This window comes from Gadus macrocephalus, chromosome 8 (assembly GCF_031168955.1).
Source record: "Gadus macrocephalus chromosome 8, ASM3116895v1".
NCBI classification, from domain to species: Eukaryota; Metazoa; Chordata; class Actinopteri; order Gadiformes; family Gadidae; genus Gadus; species Gadus macrocephalus.
Window position 1 is genome coordinate 19868552 of NC_082389.1, and position 17619 is coordinate 19886170.

At 41.4% G+C, this 17619-nt stretch overlaps 2 protein-coding genes and 1 long non-coding RNA gene across 5 annotated transcripts; 1 reads left to right on the forward strand and 2 right to left on the reverse strand.

Moving 5' to 3' along the window:
* Positions 1-1916: 1916 nt before the first annotated feature.
* Positions 1917-4831, reverse strand: LOC132463556 (zinc finger protein 862-like). Of its 2 annotated transcripts, XR_009527053.1 has the most exons (7): positions 4262-4831; positions 3842-4172; positions 3613-3732; positions 3371-3523; positions 3136-3280; positions 2646-3037; positions 1917-2543 (listed from the first exon to the last, which is right to left on the reverse strand). XR_009527053.1 is itself a non-coding variant. In XM_060059821.1 (6 exons), the coding sequence occupies exons 1-6, from the start codon at positions 4369-4371 to the stop codon at positions 2880-2882; spliced, it is 1017 nt and encodes a 338-aa protein (XP_059915804.1). In that variant the 5' UTR covers positions 4372-4831; the 3' UTR covers positions 1917-2879. The 2 variants fall into 2 exon arrangements, 1 of the variants encoding a protein (XP_059915804.1); XM_060059821.1 differs by having other exon boundaries at positions 1917-3037.
* Positions 4832-9854: 5023 nt separating this feature from the next.
* On the reverse strand, positions 9855-12092 carry LOC132462508 (histidine-rich glycoprotein-like). The gene is made up of 3 exons (XM_060058063.1): positions 11485-12092; positions 10535-10951; positions 9855-10327 (listed from the first exon to the last, which is right to left on the reverse strand). Exons 1-3 carry the CDS (start codon positions 11570-11572, stop codon positions 9855-9857), a joined length of 978 nt encoding a protein of 325 aa, XP_059914046.1. The 5' UTR covers positions 11573-12092.
* A 1198-nt stretch (positions 12093-13290) lies between these two features.
* LOC132463557 (uncharacterized) lies at positions 13291-15835 on the forward strand. 2 transcript variants are annotated; one of them, XR_009527055.1, is made up of 4 exons: positions 13291-13533; positions 13967-14115; positions 15394-15556; positions 15648-15835. It is a non-coding gene; the product is annotated as an uncharacterized LOC132463557 (long non-coding RNA). The 2 variants fall into 2 exon arrangements; XR_009527054.1 differs by having other exon boundaries at positions 13291-14115.
* The last annotated feature ends 1784 nt before the right edge of the window (positions 15836-17619 follow it).

Genomic DNA, 17619 nt, shown 5'->3' on the forward strand with positions numbered 1-17619 from the left:
GTAAAACATGAGCTGGCAGATTTAAAATCGCTAGATGTGAACACGGCCAGTCAAACGTGGCGGAATAATAATAATAATAATAAAAACACTAACGATTCCAATAGGTTGCCTTCGCACTTTGTGCTTGGCACCCTAATAATAATAATAACTAGAACTGCAAGCAGTTATGCAGGGGTCCAAGAAGTGTGCATTTCGCCGGCACAACGCGACAAGAAATGTGCATTTCGCCGGCACAACGCGAAGCATGTGTTCAAAACGCTACCCTGAACCTGTGGATACAAAGGATTTGACTGTGGTAGGAGTAGCGAGAAGTCAGTGTAGCGTTTTCGCGGCGAAATTTGTAGAAGATATACAATTTCCTCTTTTATTGCGCCCGCTAATGGCGAAATTTTCCGATTTTTTTCTCGAACGACATTAAGGTTAGCACCAACATGTGTGTAGAATTTGGACTCGATCCGATGTCTAATTTTGTATTTATTTGGATTCTTAATTTTTCACGTCTAATTTAGCTAATATACCAATATTCAAAACTCTACCGTTTCGTCGTCGAAGGTCGGATCAAAAAACTGTCTATGATTTCTTTGCGTGTGCGTCAGAAGATGCCGTGTGCAAAGTTTGGTGTTGATTGGTCAAGGAATGTGGGAGGATTAGCGAAAATACAGTTTTGCGGTTTTCGCGATTTAGCGAAAAATATTCATAGACGCAAATGGGCCTGGCCTAGGCCAAAAGATGCAGCAGACTCCAGTGCATCTGTGTGTACACGTTTTTGGACTCTGGGAGGTTCGGTGTGGGAATTATAGCCCCAAACGCGTATTCCTTGGTATAGCGCCACCTAGTGGCCGGCGTGTCTGGATTTTGTCGTCTGCCGTCACCTCACGGACCTGGATCTAGTCATGCAATTGGCGTGTCGGCACCATTTACGGTTTGGGCTGTGGTACCACTTCTAGGGAAGGAAGTATAGGAAGAAAAAAATCCTTACAAAAACAATAGGGATCCAACCTGTTGGCTTGGACCCCTAATGACGATGATGATGATGATGATAATAATAATTTAATATTTATCTCACTTTGTGTATCTGGGAGTTTTCTTGGCGAATCAAGTACATCATCAGCGATGCCCTCAATGTATGCGACGATAGCCAGGATCATTGCGCTTCTGGACTGAACTGTAAGTACAGCTCTGACTTTAGCTTACAAAAATGTGAATTAGAATAATTATCGAGTTATGTTGTGTTTGTTGACACTCTCTAAAGTGCACTGTAGAAAATACATGGGATAGAGACAGATATAAGTGCATGGTCGTTGCAAATGGGAAGCACTTGGTAGACTAACTTAGCTAACAGTTAACCTGCCGCTTAATCAATTCTGCTCGAATTCAGATAGCATTGAAGGAAATAATCGAGTTATGAAAAGACATATTTGCATTTTCTACCACCGTGTAGAGTGTATTATGGCAATGGAATATATTTAATCAATCAAGACATTGAATTATAACTTGTTGCACCTAATTAAATATGCCGTTAATCTAGCTAACATAGCCTCTAATTCATTTTCATACAGGGTACCATCATCATAAATTGTATAATCAAACACGGTACAATGTAATTGTAATATTTGAGTTAATGAGGGGCTATTCACAGCAACAGGTATATGTGAGATTGTGTTGTAAGCTAACACATGCTTATTGACCCACATTGTCCTGTGCAATTTGGTGGTGTTTACCATCACCATCAGTGCAGAGAACAGTTTTTGCTCCTACTCTCTCTCCCTTAGTCTCTCTATTGCTGCTCTTTCTCTCTATCTGTGTGTGTGTGTGTGTGTGTGTGTGTGTGTGTGTGTGTGTGTGTGTGTGTGTGTGTGTGTGTGTGTGTGTGTGTGTGTGTGTGTGTGTGTGTGTGTGTGGTGTAGACAGGGCTCCAGACTAACTTTTTCACAGGTAGCACTGGTGCCACCTAGCTTTTCATTTAGTAGCACCAAAACAAATTAGGTAGCACCATATTTTTCTTTGTATAGCGTGTTATTAATGTGTTATGTTGATGAAAGTTAAAGATTGACAATGACCCAAACTTGATGTTTGCAAAATATTTTAATCTGAATTCAAGTTTCTCTGCAAGAGCCGCAGTACAAAAATACTGTTACATTGTATGAAACATATATTGAACATAACATTCTGAACATCGAACTTACTGGTAACTTAAAAACTAATAAATAACTTATAAACTTAAAGCTCATTAATTCAAACTGAACTTGAACTAAGCAGCATTCATTTCTTCCCTGCAATTCATCTCATTCTAGGGGCCAGCTCATATAGTTAGGCCTCCTGCTCCTCTTACCCTGGGAGAACCACTGCTTAACATCCTGCCTGGCATCATAGTCCTCCAGTTGTGGCCCCTCAACACTAATACGGATTAGGTCCTCAACAGTTTCAGTATGCAGGCTTGATCTAACATCTGACTTGATTCTGTTTACTGACGAGAAGCCTCTTTCACAGACTGCTGAAGAGATTGGGAGCACCAGCATGATTTTGACCAGGTGTAGGATATTCTGCAAAAGACGAAGTATGGTGATCAAACCAACTTGCCAAATCACCAAGTCAACAGTGACAATGATCATGTAATTTTTGATACTACAGATAACAGAGCCTACCGCAAAGTCTGAGCAGTAGGGCTCTTTTGTCGTCATGACTTGCCACAGTCCAAGATAGCTTTTGTCCTTAAATGACGTGTTTATCGTCATTTTTATGAATTGGAACTCCTCTTTGGCCTTTTCTTTATTGCAGCCATTCCTGGCATGAGATGGAAGAATGGCAGGGACAAGGAGGTCTGTATCAACATGATTTAATTTATTATATCAACATAAATATGATAGCACACGAAAAACTCACCTGTCCAGGACAGTGGAGAAGTGTTGTAGGAGAAAGTTCACCTCTTCCACACCATGGTTCACGAGCTCCAGCCTATTATCTGGCCAAGAGTCATGGCTGAAAACATTGAAACACTTCACTGCCTTGGCTGTTGGTGTATCCTTTGTGTTCTCTTCTATCAGAAAAAGACAGACAGAAAAAGGTTAGGCCTCTCAACAGTGCTCTAAACATGTCATTGTGCCTATGATATTGTGCTAAAATATAACAACTCACCAAGTAGGCTGCTAAATCTATTCTTCAGGTGTTTCACTGTGGACTCACAGGTCAGCACAATGGCTCTTTGCAGTCTGGGAGCACACTGGCTGATTGGTTGACCTTCTGCCAGCTCTGCAGCTTCACCTTTAGAAAGCGTGACTTCCTGTGAAGCATGCAAAATTAAAATGCTATGTACATCTTATTAACATGAAATAAACATTAGATTTTATATAGAGTATATAAAATTGTGTACCTGATACTTGAACGTTCCAGCCCCAGGTTCTCCTCCTCTCTGTTGGCGCTGCTTCTTCATGGCTGCAAGGAACTCAGACAGCTTACCATCAGGTTTGGGGCTAGCTGCCATAGCTTCTATGGTAGCCAGGAGAGATTCGATGCCACTAACAGCCTGGGAAGACAGTTGTATTCTTAATATAAGAAACATGTTCAGGGGAATATAAAAGTAATCCCCTGGCCTCCATTTTCTCTCTTCTTTACCTGAGGTAGGATTACATCGTTTTTCTGAAGCTGCAGGCTGAAGTTGCTGATGGAAGAGAAAAGGTCTGACAGGAAGTGGCAAAATGCCACAAATGTCCCATCCTCCATGCTGACTTTGACCTGCAATTATGTAGTTCTGATTCTCAACTCATACAACACCAAAGTTAAAATGTTTTCAATAATTGATTTATACTGTCACCACAAAACACTGAGATAAGATAATACTAACCTTCTTTGCTCTGCCAGCTATCTCTGCACTGGCCGAGGCACCTGCCAGATGCTCCATGTGCACATACACAGCTGTAAACTGGCCAGAGGAATTACCATCCTTCCCTGGTTTTAGGAAGGTCCTCAAACTCCGGGACACATGGGGCAGCCACCTGGTCCCGTTCACTCCACTCGGTGCATTCACTGTGACTCCGATTTCAGCTCCAAGTGCTTTGAGTTCCCTCATTGATTTGGGGCTTAGGTGGTATGTTTTCCAGATGAGGTGCAACAGGTCATACACCTGCCCAATCATGGAGACCTCTCTTTGCACACTCAACATCCCTAGCTCCAATCTTTACAGAAAATATATATATTTGTTTTAAAATTTAATTACACTTTGGAGAATGAATATGTATGGCAGATATGGTAAAAGGGAACCTACCTGTGTGGCATGCAGTGGAATGGGACAATGAAGGACCCAATCTCTGCTTGAAGGAGGGCTATCACTCCACCTCTGTGTCCCAGATTGACAGCTGCACCATCTGCACCCATGGCTAAAAATTTTTCCGTCCAGTTCTCACATTTTGGACCAAGGCTAGCAAAGGCTTTCTTGGCTGCAGCATAAACGCCTTAAATTAAGCACATAACATGGAATATTTATATTCTCTCTCTCTCCCTCTACACACACACACACACGTTATTGTGTGTTTTATAAGATACCTGGGCATGATGGCATTAAATAATTTTATTCTAAAGGAATTTATAATTAACCTGTAGAGCATTTTTCCATATAGTTATTATCATTTAGCTATATGAAACAGAAATGAGACACACTCCTTACCTTCTGCATGGGCGTGTTCAACCTCAATATGGCCAATAAGAATATTGCACGGTTTTCCATCTTCAACGATACGGGCATATATAATCTCGCACTCCTTGGTGGATTTGTCAGTGGAACCGTCAAGCATGAATGAGAGGTAGGAGGCGTGTGCGACTTTGTCAGCGGTCTTTCCCTTGACGCCTCGTGCCCACTGCACCGTCAGTCAACGGACGTGGGAAGGCGTGGCTGACGGATGGGGGAGTAGTCTTTGCAGATGCATCCGTCAGCCAATCAAATCGGTTCGCCGGGTTCTTCCCGCTTCTTCCTGCTTGTTGCGAGGCAAGATGACCCGCTTTCCAGTATCGTCAGAGCCCGAGTCGCGTCACAGTGCTTACATTTGCATACGCGATCTGATTGGATGACTGAACCGTCGCTGCCGAAAAAGTTGAAAAATTTTCAACTTTCTGACGCCCCGTGCCCACTACCTCCGTCAGTTGTCCGTTGCCCATTGACTTTGAATGGGGACGGACGCGCAATGCATTGTGGATCCGTCCGTTCGTTTGGAGCGTTCGCCACCGTCAGAAAGTTGAAAAATTTTCAACTTTTTCGGCAGCGACGGTTCCGTCATCCAATCAGATCGCGAAATGCTTGGGCTTGGCTGACGTATGCCTCTGCAAAGACTACTCCCCCATCCGTCAGCCACGCCTTCCCACGTCCGTTGACTGACGGTGCAGTGGGCACGAGGCGTGACGGTGGCGAACGCTCCAACTGAACGGACGGATCCACAATGCATTGCGCGTCCGTCCCCATTCAAAGTCAATGGGCAACGGACAACTGACGGAGGTAGTGGGCACGGGCGTGAGTGTGTCTGCTATAACTCCCACAAATTGTGCACACGCAGTGTCGTTGGAATATGTGGGGTTGACGTTCAGTCCGTTCTTCTTCATTAGTATGATCTGTGATTTGAATTTTGTGAACGGGAGTTCCTCTTTAGCGATGTTGTAGGCGGTGTTAAATTGTATTATCATTTCGTCATTCTCCGCCGAGCGATTGCTCTCATCAATCCTATTAAATGCGGTGGGGAGGGGCTGGGAGCTACGTGTAATGCAGCGGTCCCTGCACGTCTTGTGCTTTTGACTTTCATTGTGTAATTTTAATGACTGCACTTTGAATTGTTTGGATCCATTTGCAAAATGTGTCCTGCCTGCAACGGACGGGCCACATGTCCTGCAGTACACACACACCATGGCTTGTCCCTCGTATCGTAACCACGGGAACTGCACCAGCCATTGTTCTTGAAAACTGTACTTTTTTTTTTTCTCACCACTGCCCCCCACCTTCGAAGAAGGTGGGGGGAATCCGAGATTCTTGTCGCTATCTCTGCTAACCCTTCTCCACCACCACCACCAACAACAGCCTCATTTGTTTCCTCTGTCTCTGGCACATTTTTCTTCTTAAAATAATCGACTATCAACCGCTTCATATTTTATCTGCTTTGTTTACTTTTTTGAGCGTTCTGCGTGCGCAGCAAGACTGTGCACGTGTAGTGTGCAGACCATAGACTGTAAAAGGTGCAGACAGACCGGCAGGCAGAGACAGGGAGCGAGAGAGAGTAGTGGACTCGCAGGAATGAGCCAGAAAGTACGATTTTAACAAGCGCGGGAGTGGGGAGAAATAAAATAAAAATAAAACGTTTTTGTTTTTTTCAATCGTCCTCCTGCAAGTAGCACCGGAGCGACCTCATTCAATTTTAACTCGCACCTTAAGAAATTAGGTCGCATATGCGACCTAATTGCTCCTACTATGCTCCTACTATGCTCCTACTAAATTACTTTTTATGATATCTGTACTGTGTTCCAAAACAGGGATAATGTCTGGATTGATATAAATTTTGATTGCTTGTTTTTCATCAAACGCCATAGGCATCCTTGATTAGCGTAGCCTGGGTGTCTCATACCTCTGCCACTTTCACTGTATGATTATCTATCCTTTACCACGATCTGTTGTGTACTTAATCTCTGGATAATCCTGTGTCAACCCAGAGACGCATATTCTGAATTGCATTGTGCTTCATTTGTGCCTCTTTCCTGAATACAGCCAAATTAAAAGCTGTATCTTGATTGTGCTTCTTCTCTGTGACTGTGAATCTGATGTCTCACTTTGGTATACTTTTACCAAACCAGGTGAGCCGAAAAACCTGCAGCAGTTGTTTCGCAGCTCTCTCAAACAAGGGAAAACTAAAGGCTAAAACGGGGTCCGGAAAAATCAAAACGCGGGAAGAGTGGTGAACTCTGCCCATATTGCAGTAAGTAGAAAAGCTCATATTTCATTAAGCATTAATGATTTGCTTCACCTTCATTAATACTTCTGTGATAGAGCAAGGACCTAATTTTACAAAAATAAGTGTAATCTGTAAGTGTAAAAAAGCAAGACTATATTCCAGGTGACCTATTTCAAAAGAAAACACAACTTAAAAAAGCATTTAGGGAGATACCCATAGCAAATTTTTTGTTGCTCATCTATTGTTCAATCTCAACTCCGAGACATAACTTTTGCCTTCTTATTTTCATATCATTTAGTGCAGGGTTTCCCCAGGTTTGATCAACCCAAATTTAAGACTTTTTTTAGACTTTTTTAAGACCACTTCAATGAAAATTAAGACCTACATCGCACCCATTAAGCAGTCGTAAAACATGGTCGTGCATATGTTATTCATGTTTTTTTGGAACATATGAAACATTCATGTCAATACATTAATGAATGTGCCAAAGGATAAGTGTGCACTCACCAATCAAAGAGCCAAACTGAGGGCCTAACTCAAAGTCTAGAGGCCTGATGTCTCTTAAGACCATGTACCCAGAAATGATAATAAAAGATTAAAAAAACAATACACAAAGTGATGGTGTGAAAGTGTAGCTGTATTTTTGGTTTAAATATCAAACTTTCAACACACAATATAAAATATAAACAAACAAACTCTTTTCAAATTGCTGTATTTTCTCAGCATTCAAATTTCCTCAACCATTTCAATGAATCCACCACTTGCCTCGTTGACCTCTTTTACCAACTCCTTCGTAATGTATGGAGCCAGCCCGAACCCTAACCCTAACCCATCCACAGACATGGTGACTAATGTATGATAGTAAGCATTATTGGCCCTTAACACTAATATTCGGAAACAACACTGCCTCAAAAGGATATTGGCCTGAGCAACACCAGTAGAGGCTATACTTTTCCCTGAACTTTTAAACGTTGCAAACGTGCAAAAACATAATTATATATTTATGTGGCATTCAGTCCAATGCTTAAAATATATCTGTGGCATTCAGTAGGCCAATGCTGTGGTAAAGTGTGTAAAGTATGACCAAGTGTTTCTTTCTGTTCAATAGATAGAACTTTATCAATCCCCTGTAGGAGAAATGTATTAATGTTTGTCCCTATAAAACAATAATGGCAACAAAAAAATATATACAAAACATGACGGTAACTCTAAAGTCAAACCGTCCAATCTGAAGGCTCTACTTAACCACTCCCCTTACTCACTTCCAGCAATGCAAAGCGAACAGAACTGAGGTGGGGAGGGCGTAGCTTAAGTAGTTTGTGACCGACCCAGAGGAACGCAACGCAAATTCAATGTGAACATGTATGAGGCTTTAATAAAATCCCGGATGATTTTGAAATTCCGCCCGGACACATTTATTTTTATAAGTGTCTCAAAAAGAGGGCATGTCTGGGCAAAAGAGGACGTCTGGTCACCCTTCGTAAGGGGAACCCATTTGATTCCTACCTGTTCCACTGTTAAATAGTGGCGCAAGTTGGTGGGCGCTATCCTGGTAATTTCTCTGCGTGAGGAATACGAAGTGTGGCGTGTGAGCGTGTGCATGGGTCGAATTGCGTGTCTCACGCCGAATGCGTGAGACCTGAGAGCCCTGCTTCCCCATGATGTGGCGTCTCCTCTCGACTGATTATGTTTGTTGAGATTGCCGGCGCGAAAACCCAAAGTATTGTTCGCGCATACTCCAATAAATGAGACGTTCTCTGACGTTACGCAAAACCCCGATACACAAAACGCCCCCAATTTTCCCCTTGTGTTACAGTCCGGTTGACTACGAAAACATATCCTAGTAGGAAATTTAAGACCATCTTTAAAAAATTAAGACTTGGGTAACGCAATTTAAGACTTTTTAAGGCCTTAATTTAGGAACATGAAATTTAAGACATTTTTTAGACTTTTAAGACCCCGCGGATACCCTGTAGTGATCATGAAAAAGAGATACAAAGTCTAAGCAGTATTTGAGAAGTAGGATAGAGCCATTTATGAGGGGAATCTGAGCCTTCTATAAGAAACATCTGAGAATTATGAGCCCTTATAGAGATCTCATCATTGTGTGTTCAATATCTCTTCCTCATCTCATTTATTTCTATTTAATGCAGTAATGGAGCAATATATGAGAGGTCTCTTTGAGCCACATATGAGAATAATGAGAAACAATTAAGAAGCACTACTGGAGCAATATGAGAGGTTGCTTTGAGCCACACATGAGAATTATGAGAAACAATTAAGAATTATAAAATGAATCCTCTGAATTCTGAAAAAAAAATAAGCCATTGATCAGTTTATCAGTGCAAATTTTACTCTTTTATAAACACTGGGGCACATTACAGCACTTTATAAAATATAAAACCAAACATTTCACTTGAAATAAAAATAAATAACCTGTGCAACCAGCAGAGACAGGTTTCTATGTAAAGTGCTAACTATTGCAGGGACTTGCCTGCTAAGTGCAATAAAACAGGAAACAAGAATGTCCAGCCTGGTGAAACTTAAAGGAATAGTTTTTTTTTTTTTTACCTGGGCCTTATTTCTGTCATGGGGTGCCTTAATCTACTAATTGGTAGCATGTTGGTGAAGATCGGCGTAGTTTTGACGCTGTTCAGACCATCGCGATCGAGCGTATATCCATATGACGGGAGTAAGCCGGGCACAGACAATACAGCCTCTAAATAAGTCATTAGGTCTTTATTTCACCAATGCTTTAAGATGAATGAAGGAATGAACGCGTGCTACCGCCCCGTTAGCTCAGAGCTGCCGTGTTGTTGTTATTGAGGCTTTTCTACAACCGGTTCACCTGGGATGACGTCATCGACGGGGGCGCTAGAGCACAGCTGATCCCAAGTGAACCGGATCAATAATAACAACACGGCAGCTCTGAGCTCACTCTGAGCTAACGGGGCGGTAGCACGCGTTCATTCCTTCATTCATCTTAAAGCATTGGTGAAATAAAGACCTGGCCCCGTGGGAGGGAGGTGAGACTCTACTGGCCCCGTGGGAGGGAGGTGAGACTCCACTGGCCCCGTGGGAGGGAGGTGAGACTCTACTGGCCCCGTGGGAGGGAGGTGAGACTCCACTGGCCCCGTGGGAGGGAGGTGAGACTCCACTGGCCCCGTGGGAGGGAGGTGAGACTCTACTGGCCCCGTGGGAGGGTGGCGAGACTCCACTGGCCCCGTGGGAGGGAGGTGAGACTCTACTGGCCCCGTGGGAGGGAGGTGAGACTCCACTGGCCCCGTGGGAGGGAGGTGAGACTCTACTGGCCCCGTGGGAGGGAGGTGAAACTCCACTGGCCCAGTTAAGGGATGGTCCGCCTCCACTGGCCCTGTGCGATGATGGTGGGCTTCTCCTGGCTAGAGCTGCACAATATGGACAAAATTAATTTATGCCAAATATTTAGATATAGATACTTCATATTCAATATTTTAAGAGATGCAATAGAATTATAAAAAAAACATAACAAGTCAATGTCACTAGTGATTTCAATAGCTACTGGGTCTGACACTTGATTTGAGCATGGTCATACGTCGATAATGATAGGATAACAATATAATGTGGAGCCCTACCACCAGCACCGTGAGGCGAACGTCCATCTCTGCTGGCCAAGTGAGGTGACGTCAATGGTCCTGGACTGATCTCTTCCCCATATTCTGGCAGAGGGCTCCTCTGTATTATTATAGTGTCAGGTGAAGACCCTGATGATGATGCTGACACATTTTCAGGAGGAGACCCTAAAAATTGGTTTATAAAAGCCTGCTTTGGTGTCTGCTTTGGTGTTTTTCTGACTGGGGTCTCTGTCTGAGATACATATTCAACAGTGGCTTTGTAAAATTTGCCGTCAGACCACTTAGCTAAAACATTTTGTCCCGTTTTAAGGTCCAGGAGTCGAAGGACTGGACTTTCGTTGCTGCCTACTAATATGCTTGAGGGTTTAAAAAGTTTTGCAGTAGCATCATCTTCAAAGTGAACAAATGCAAAATAACCTGAAAAGACAGACACACAGGGAAAAAATGTTGAATTTTATTCTCTTTTTTTTGGGCAGTTGATTAAAATTCACATTTCATTTGTAAAAAAAAAAAGCATCATGCCCATTTAAAAAAGGTCATCTGTCTGTAGGAGTAATGTTTTTTCTTTGAGAACTCTGAGATTTTTTCCCCCTACACCAAAACTTTTTGCTGAAAATTAACAAACTTGTAGATCTGCTACAATTTAAGCATTTGGCAAATGCTTTGAATCCAAAGCGACTTACAATAAGCAAGGTAGTACATCATCATAATACATCAAATGCAAAGAAATACTAGGCTAATCAAGGTCAATTCGTTTATACAATAATAAAATGCATCCCTCCAGGGGCCCAGGAGCACTGAGGTCCCCTGTTGAAGATCCCCCTGTCCTGGACTGTTTGACAATACCGTTCTGATTCGTGATTAGTACAAATATGTTCCTTTTCCCTCTCCCCGGTTTCCAACATACTGTAATCTATATATCTTATATTAAAAAAAGCAATTAAGCTTACCAGATTCCTCATTTTGGGTAGGGGGGGAAACTGGCATTTCTTGCCTTTTCTTTGTTAGAGTTCGCCGTCTCTTCCCTGTCGTGTCCATTCTGAAATAATAAAAACATAGATAAATATGGGGTTACTAAAACTAACCAAGTTAGGTCAAATAATCAGCCATTTACCAAATCCACTTCACTAATTAATACAGTCTTTTAAGCACCCACACACACGTGCACACACACTTTTATCACCTGTAATTTCATTTGTAAAAGACTACTGTGGAACATGTTTGCTTGATACTGGCCGTTCTTTTGGCAAGCAACAAGCATAAATCAAGTAACGTTAAAGAACAATTTTCAGTTGTATACAGTTCCATTCATGCTTTAGAAATTATGGATAACATAGTTTTCTAGTTCCTGAGAGAGAATAAAGTAACTTGCTTGTCCGGTCCAAGCTCCTTCACCCGGATTTTCTCCTCCGTTGCAACGGAAAGACCAATAACGATCGCACCGAATTCGGTGGAAGCTGCTCCACGCTCGTTAGCGCTAGCTTAATTGGGCGCGTGCAGAGGATCCTCTCCCTCCTTTTCCCTCCCTTAAAAATCTCGCGACACTTTTGGCCAAAAGGGCGATCGGCGCGTCCAATAACATTTCGTCTTCCAACAAAACGTGATGACGTAATTGCGTCGTCTTTTGATTCATCCAAAGACGTTCGGTGTGCTTGGAATACGCAATGACAACAATCCGTAGCCCGCCGCTGCCTGTCTGGACTTGACCGCTGCGTTAGCAACGAAAAACGCAGTCGTGTGTGGCGCACTTTAGACCGGAGGATTATTATCAAGAACCAGGCGCGACTCTCACCCGGTGCGGTGCCTGTGTGTAGTGACACCCGGCTACGCGACGCTACGCTTCGGCCGCCATTAGCGTCGAAGCGTAGCAAAACGCGTCCTCCCAATTTGTGATACGCGACGCGCCGATCCATGCAATACCAAGCGTTGTCGGTGGGGTACTGCAAATATTGTACGTTCATTTCAACTATAGGTTATATTAACGGAAGAAAATTCGAATGAAATGGCGGGCGAAGAGGAAAAATTGTGCGAGCAAATAAGATTATACCAGCAAATTTATGACACTTCATCCGTGTTACATTCAAACAAAAATGCTTTGGAGAATGCGTGGAGGGAGGTTGCAACTGCCATGGAAAAATCGGTTGCAAAAGTTAAATCAGACTGGAAAGCCGTCCGGGATAAATACACCAGAGCGCATAAAAAGTGGAAGATCGCCTGCAGAAGTGGGGCTGGCCAAATAACTTTCGGCTATCCTAAGATCCTGACCCAACTTAGCTGGTTGAGTGAGTTCATAAGGCACAGGTCCACCGAATCGAATTTTCCGGTATGTAGGCATAATCAACGTGTGTGTGTGTGTGTGTGTGTGTGTGTGTGTGTGTGTGTGTGTGTGTGTGTGTGTGTGTGTGTGTGTGTGTGTGTGTGTGTGTGTGTGTGTGTGTGTGTGTGTGTGTGTGCACTCGTTTTAGTGACATATCAGGACAATTTTATGAAAACTCACCTCCAATGTCAGGACGTTCGGAAATATGAGGACATTTTGGGAGTCCTCATTTTTCCGAGCTCACTACAGTGTTCTAAACGACCATAGAATGCCCCTAAACAAAAAATCTGACATGTCCTTAAATTTCACAATTTTGTAATTTGGAGTGTGTGTGAGTGTTTGTACTTTTTGCTCACCTGTGAATACGCCAACTAGTGGTCAGTTTGGGAATATTAACACACTTTAAACACACTTTCATAGTCACGTGACTAGTTTCACAAAATCGCGATTTTGTTCTAGCACACGATGGGAGCACACTTACCAACTAATTAAGATAGATTTATTTGAATACACATACACATTGTCAACTATTACTATATAAATATAAAATCCCCCACAAAAAAAGTAATTTAGCATCAGTTTATAAGCTAATGTTAGCGAATTGCCGCTAAGGATTGAGAAGGCCTTGTGCCACATGGCAAATTCTTCAACCAGAACTGGACGAAGTGCACGAGAAATGAAGGTAATACATTTATTGTTTCTTTAATTACAACTAAAGATAGTTATTCTCTAAGCTGTTATTACATCTCAGTGTTCTTGACCAACAATGTTACTTGGCACTAAATCGTTTTTTCTGGAATTATGTTTTTTAAATGTATGATATTGGTTGTTCAGTGCAGACAATATTAATTGTAGAGCTGACAGTGTTATAATTTTATAACAATATTTATCTTTGAAGATGTTAAGGTGTTAAGATTTCTGACAGCACCCTATTCTGATGGTATCTCACTAGCTTAATAAGCTAATGAGATAGCCTACTACAGCATTAGTAAGAACATAAGTGAGATATGACTAAAGGCAGACTAATACCATTTGATAAATCCTAATTTGATTCCAATCAAATATTGGTATTTTCTGCATTTGTCTCGCTGACTTTTTTTCATCTTCCAATTTAGATTGTTTGCTAGTTGAGGAGCACATGGGCAATTGAAGAGCATGTCAAAAAGGAGAGCCAGACTTAGTCCTGAGGCTGAGGCTATTCATTTTATTTCTTCTGGAAGTGACAAGCCTTGTTATAAGGTCAAATGGATCAATGACTATAAAGGTATGTTATGCACACACTACACATGTTGGGTAATACCATATTGGGATGTCATCTGAAAGTGTTTCCCCTATATGCACCTAGCAGCGGCGCACGAGAGAGGAGAGCTTCATATTAACGGAGGAACTTCCGCAGATTCGGAGTTTGCGGTTAAATAGATCATCAGTGAAACATCGTTGCGACACAATTGAGTGTAGTAACCCAGAGAACCAGCTACAACATTGTTTTCATCCAAACGAGCCGTCGTTAGCGAACGGTGAATTGTATTGTCTTCTACGAGCAGTCGGCTTTCAGCCGCGAGCTTAGGGACCGTCTGCAAAGTGCAAAACTGAAAACGACCACAATGGTACAATTTCAATAGCGTCGCCATTATTGACTCTAGAGCCCCAAAACTAGTTCCATAGAGGCATGGCCTCTTCATCGTCCTACTACAACCTTTAGTTTTGAAAAATGTATCTCTTATCTTTTAAGATTTTTTATTTAGGAATAATTTTAATAGCGTTGCCATTATTGACTCTAGATCCCTAAAACGTTTTCCATACATGGGCTCTTTATGGTCTTACTGCAACCTTATGTTTTGAAAAATATATCTCTACTTATTTTTAAGAAATTTCTTTTTAGCCAAAATGTCAATATACATTTTTTTTTGCAACATTTTCAGTAGCGTCGCCATTATTGACTTTAGAGCCCCAAAACGTGTTAAATAGAGGCATGGCCTATTGATGCTCCTACTACAACCTTTGTGATGGGGAGAGGGGAGGGAGTGGAAAGATGCATTGGTTTGAGGCGCAGAACTTTTCGATTGTTGTAGTATTTGGGTTATGGGATTTTCATGTATAGGGTGGTTGTTGATATAAAATATTTTTTGTTAAATAAATATAAATAATGGTTTTAAAGATTATACTTGTAATATGTTCAATCTCTCCTTATTTCCCCTGCTCATTACTGTGCACAAATGAACTGTATGTAGGTTGCCAGCAGACACATAGAAACCTCCAGGCAGGGTGCGCTTTGCGAGCACACAAAAAAAATTCCATCCTAGGGGAAACAAATCCCACGTAAAATACTTCTCCTCGTGATTTTCTTAGTTTTCAGACATTTCTTTTGAATGTTGTCACCTTTTTGGGTCCCTACCAGTTTGCACCCCTGCAATGGATCTTTCTCCTAAATATTAATTCATACATATTGATAAGCAGTCTAAATGGGTCTGATCAACTGCAATTCATAAACCTAATGTGTGCTGTATTACTTGACACTAAATTGTGAACTTTGTTGTATCAGGACGTGGTGTATTTGCCTGTGCACCAATTGAAAAGGGATCCTTTGTCCTCGAGTACCGTGGGGAGTTAATATCTGAATATGAACGGGACAAGAGGCAGGGGGAGTATACGGAAAAGCAAAATGCTTTTTTGTTTGATTTTGAATGGAACAATGGCTCATGGTGGTAAGTGAAGCCCTATAAGACATCAGTTAGTCTCTATACCCTTATGTGTTTTGTGGAGAAAGTTTAAATCTGTTTCCCTCTTCAATTTTAGCTTAGATGCGTCATGCGAAGACGGTTCACTAGGGCGACTGGTGAATGATGCCAACAGGTCCCCAAATTGCAAAATGAGAAAGATGACAGTCCGATGTAAACCTCATCTTTGCCTGTTTGCTATTGAAAACATCCAAGCAGAGAGTGAAATCACCTATGATTATGGAGAATCTCTGTGGCCATGGCGTGCTCTGGTAAGTAAATCCTCCTGATAGATTAGAATGTATAGGATCTATTAAAGAATTATAAAATGTATAAACACATGTCCCTTCTTGCATGTATGTTCTCACCATGTATGTACACAAATGATTTTCTCTGTTTTAATTTAAATGGATTATAGTACAAAATATCTCTAGACAGGTTATTGTTGTATTTCGTTTCAGGCACCAAGTGGCATGATCCCAGCTCATACTTCAGCGGACCCAGAAGTGAACCAGAGATCCACTTCATCCTTCCAACAGGTTATTAGACATTTATTGTAGATCGTTTCTATTTAAATTAAATTGATGTCTCAGTTCATTCCAATTTGATATGAAATGGCTTCTGACTATCACAACCAACCTTCATGTGCAAAATTTTCACAATATAAACATTTCCATAAGTTGGTTCAATATCATAGCGTTAACAAAATTAGCCTTACCATTTGACAGAACTAACCGCCCCTCAAAACATAAAATGTATCTTTATTCTCACTAAATCCGATGTTTTTTCCCCCTGTGGCAATGATTTTGCCCATTTAACATACTTCTTATCAATTTGCTTGATTTAATTTCCACGGCAGCAGGTCCATTTACATTAGTGTTGGGGCTTTTCAGCTTTCTTTGACAACAAAAGGATAACTCGATGTCGGGAACCTTGACTCTAGATGTGTTCAGTCGTCAGGTCCTCATTTTGTACTTTGTCTGTGCAAGGCTTAAATGTGTTTCAGATGACGTCCCAATATGGTATGACCCAACAAGAGTAGAGTGTGTGTGTGTTACACGGTCCTCATATTGTTGGGTAGCAGTTATTTTAGTTTGAACCATTTCTATAGAGTTACATAAAAAGCCCAGATCCACGTGGGAATTATTTTAACTAACATCTGTGGTCCCTACATGCAAAGTCAATGCTGCCCTTGACCTCAGCAATGAGTCTCATTCCAAAAGCGATTATGATAGACAGGTGGTAGGAATATATTGTAAATTAAATGAGTATGATCATTAGTTTACTAACTAGATTTGATCTATATTATAATACAGAATATTTCTGACAGGTTATTGTTGTATTTCGTTTCAGACACCAAGTGGCATGATCCCAGCTCATACTTCAGTGTACCCAGAAGTGAGCCAGAGATCCACTTCATCCATCCAACAGGTTATTGCACATTTATTGTAGATCGTTTCTATTTAAATTAAATTAATGTCTCAGTTCATTCCAATATGTATATGAAATGGTTTCTGACTATCACAACCAACCTTTTTGTGCAAAATTTTCGCAATATCAATATTTCCATGAGTTGGTTCAATATCATAGCGTTAACAAAATTAGCCTTACCATTTGACAGAACTAACCGCCCCTCAAAACATGAAATTAATCTCTATTCTCACTGAATCCTATGTTTTTTTTCCCCTTTGGCAATGATTTTGCCCATTTAACATACTTCTTATCAATTTGCGTGATTTAATTTCCACGGCAGTAGATCCATTTACATTAGTGTTGGGGCTTTTCAGCTTTCTTTGAGAACAAAAGGATAACTCAATGTCAGGAACCTTGACTCTAGATGTGTTCAGTCGTCAGGTCCTCATTTTGTACTTTGTCTGTGCAAGGCTTAAATGTGTTTCAGATGACGTCCCAATATGGTATGACCCAACAAGAGTAGAGTGTGTGTGTTACACGGTCCTCATATTGTTGGGTAGCAGTTATTTTAGTTTGAACCATTTCTATAGAGTTACATAAAAAGCCCAGATCTACGTGGGAATTATTTTAACTAACAT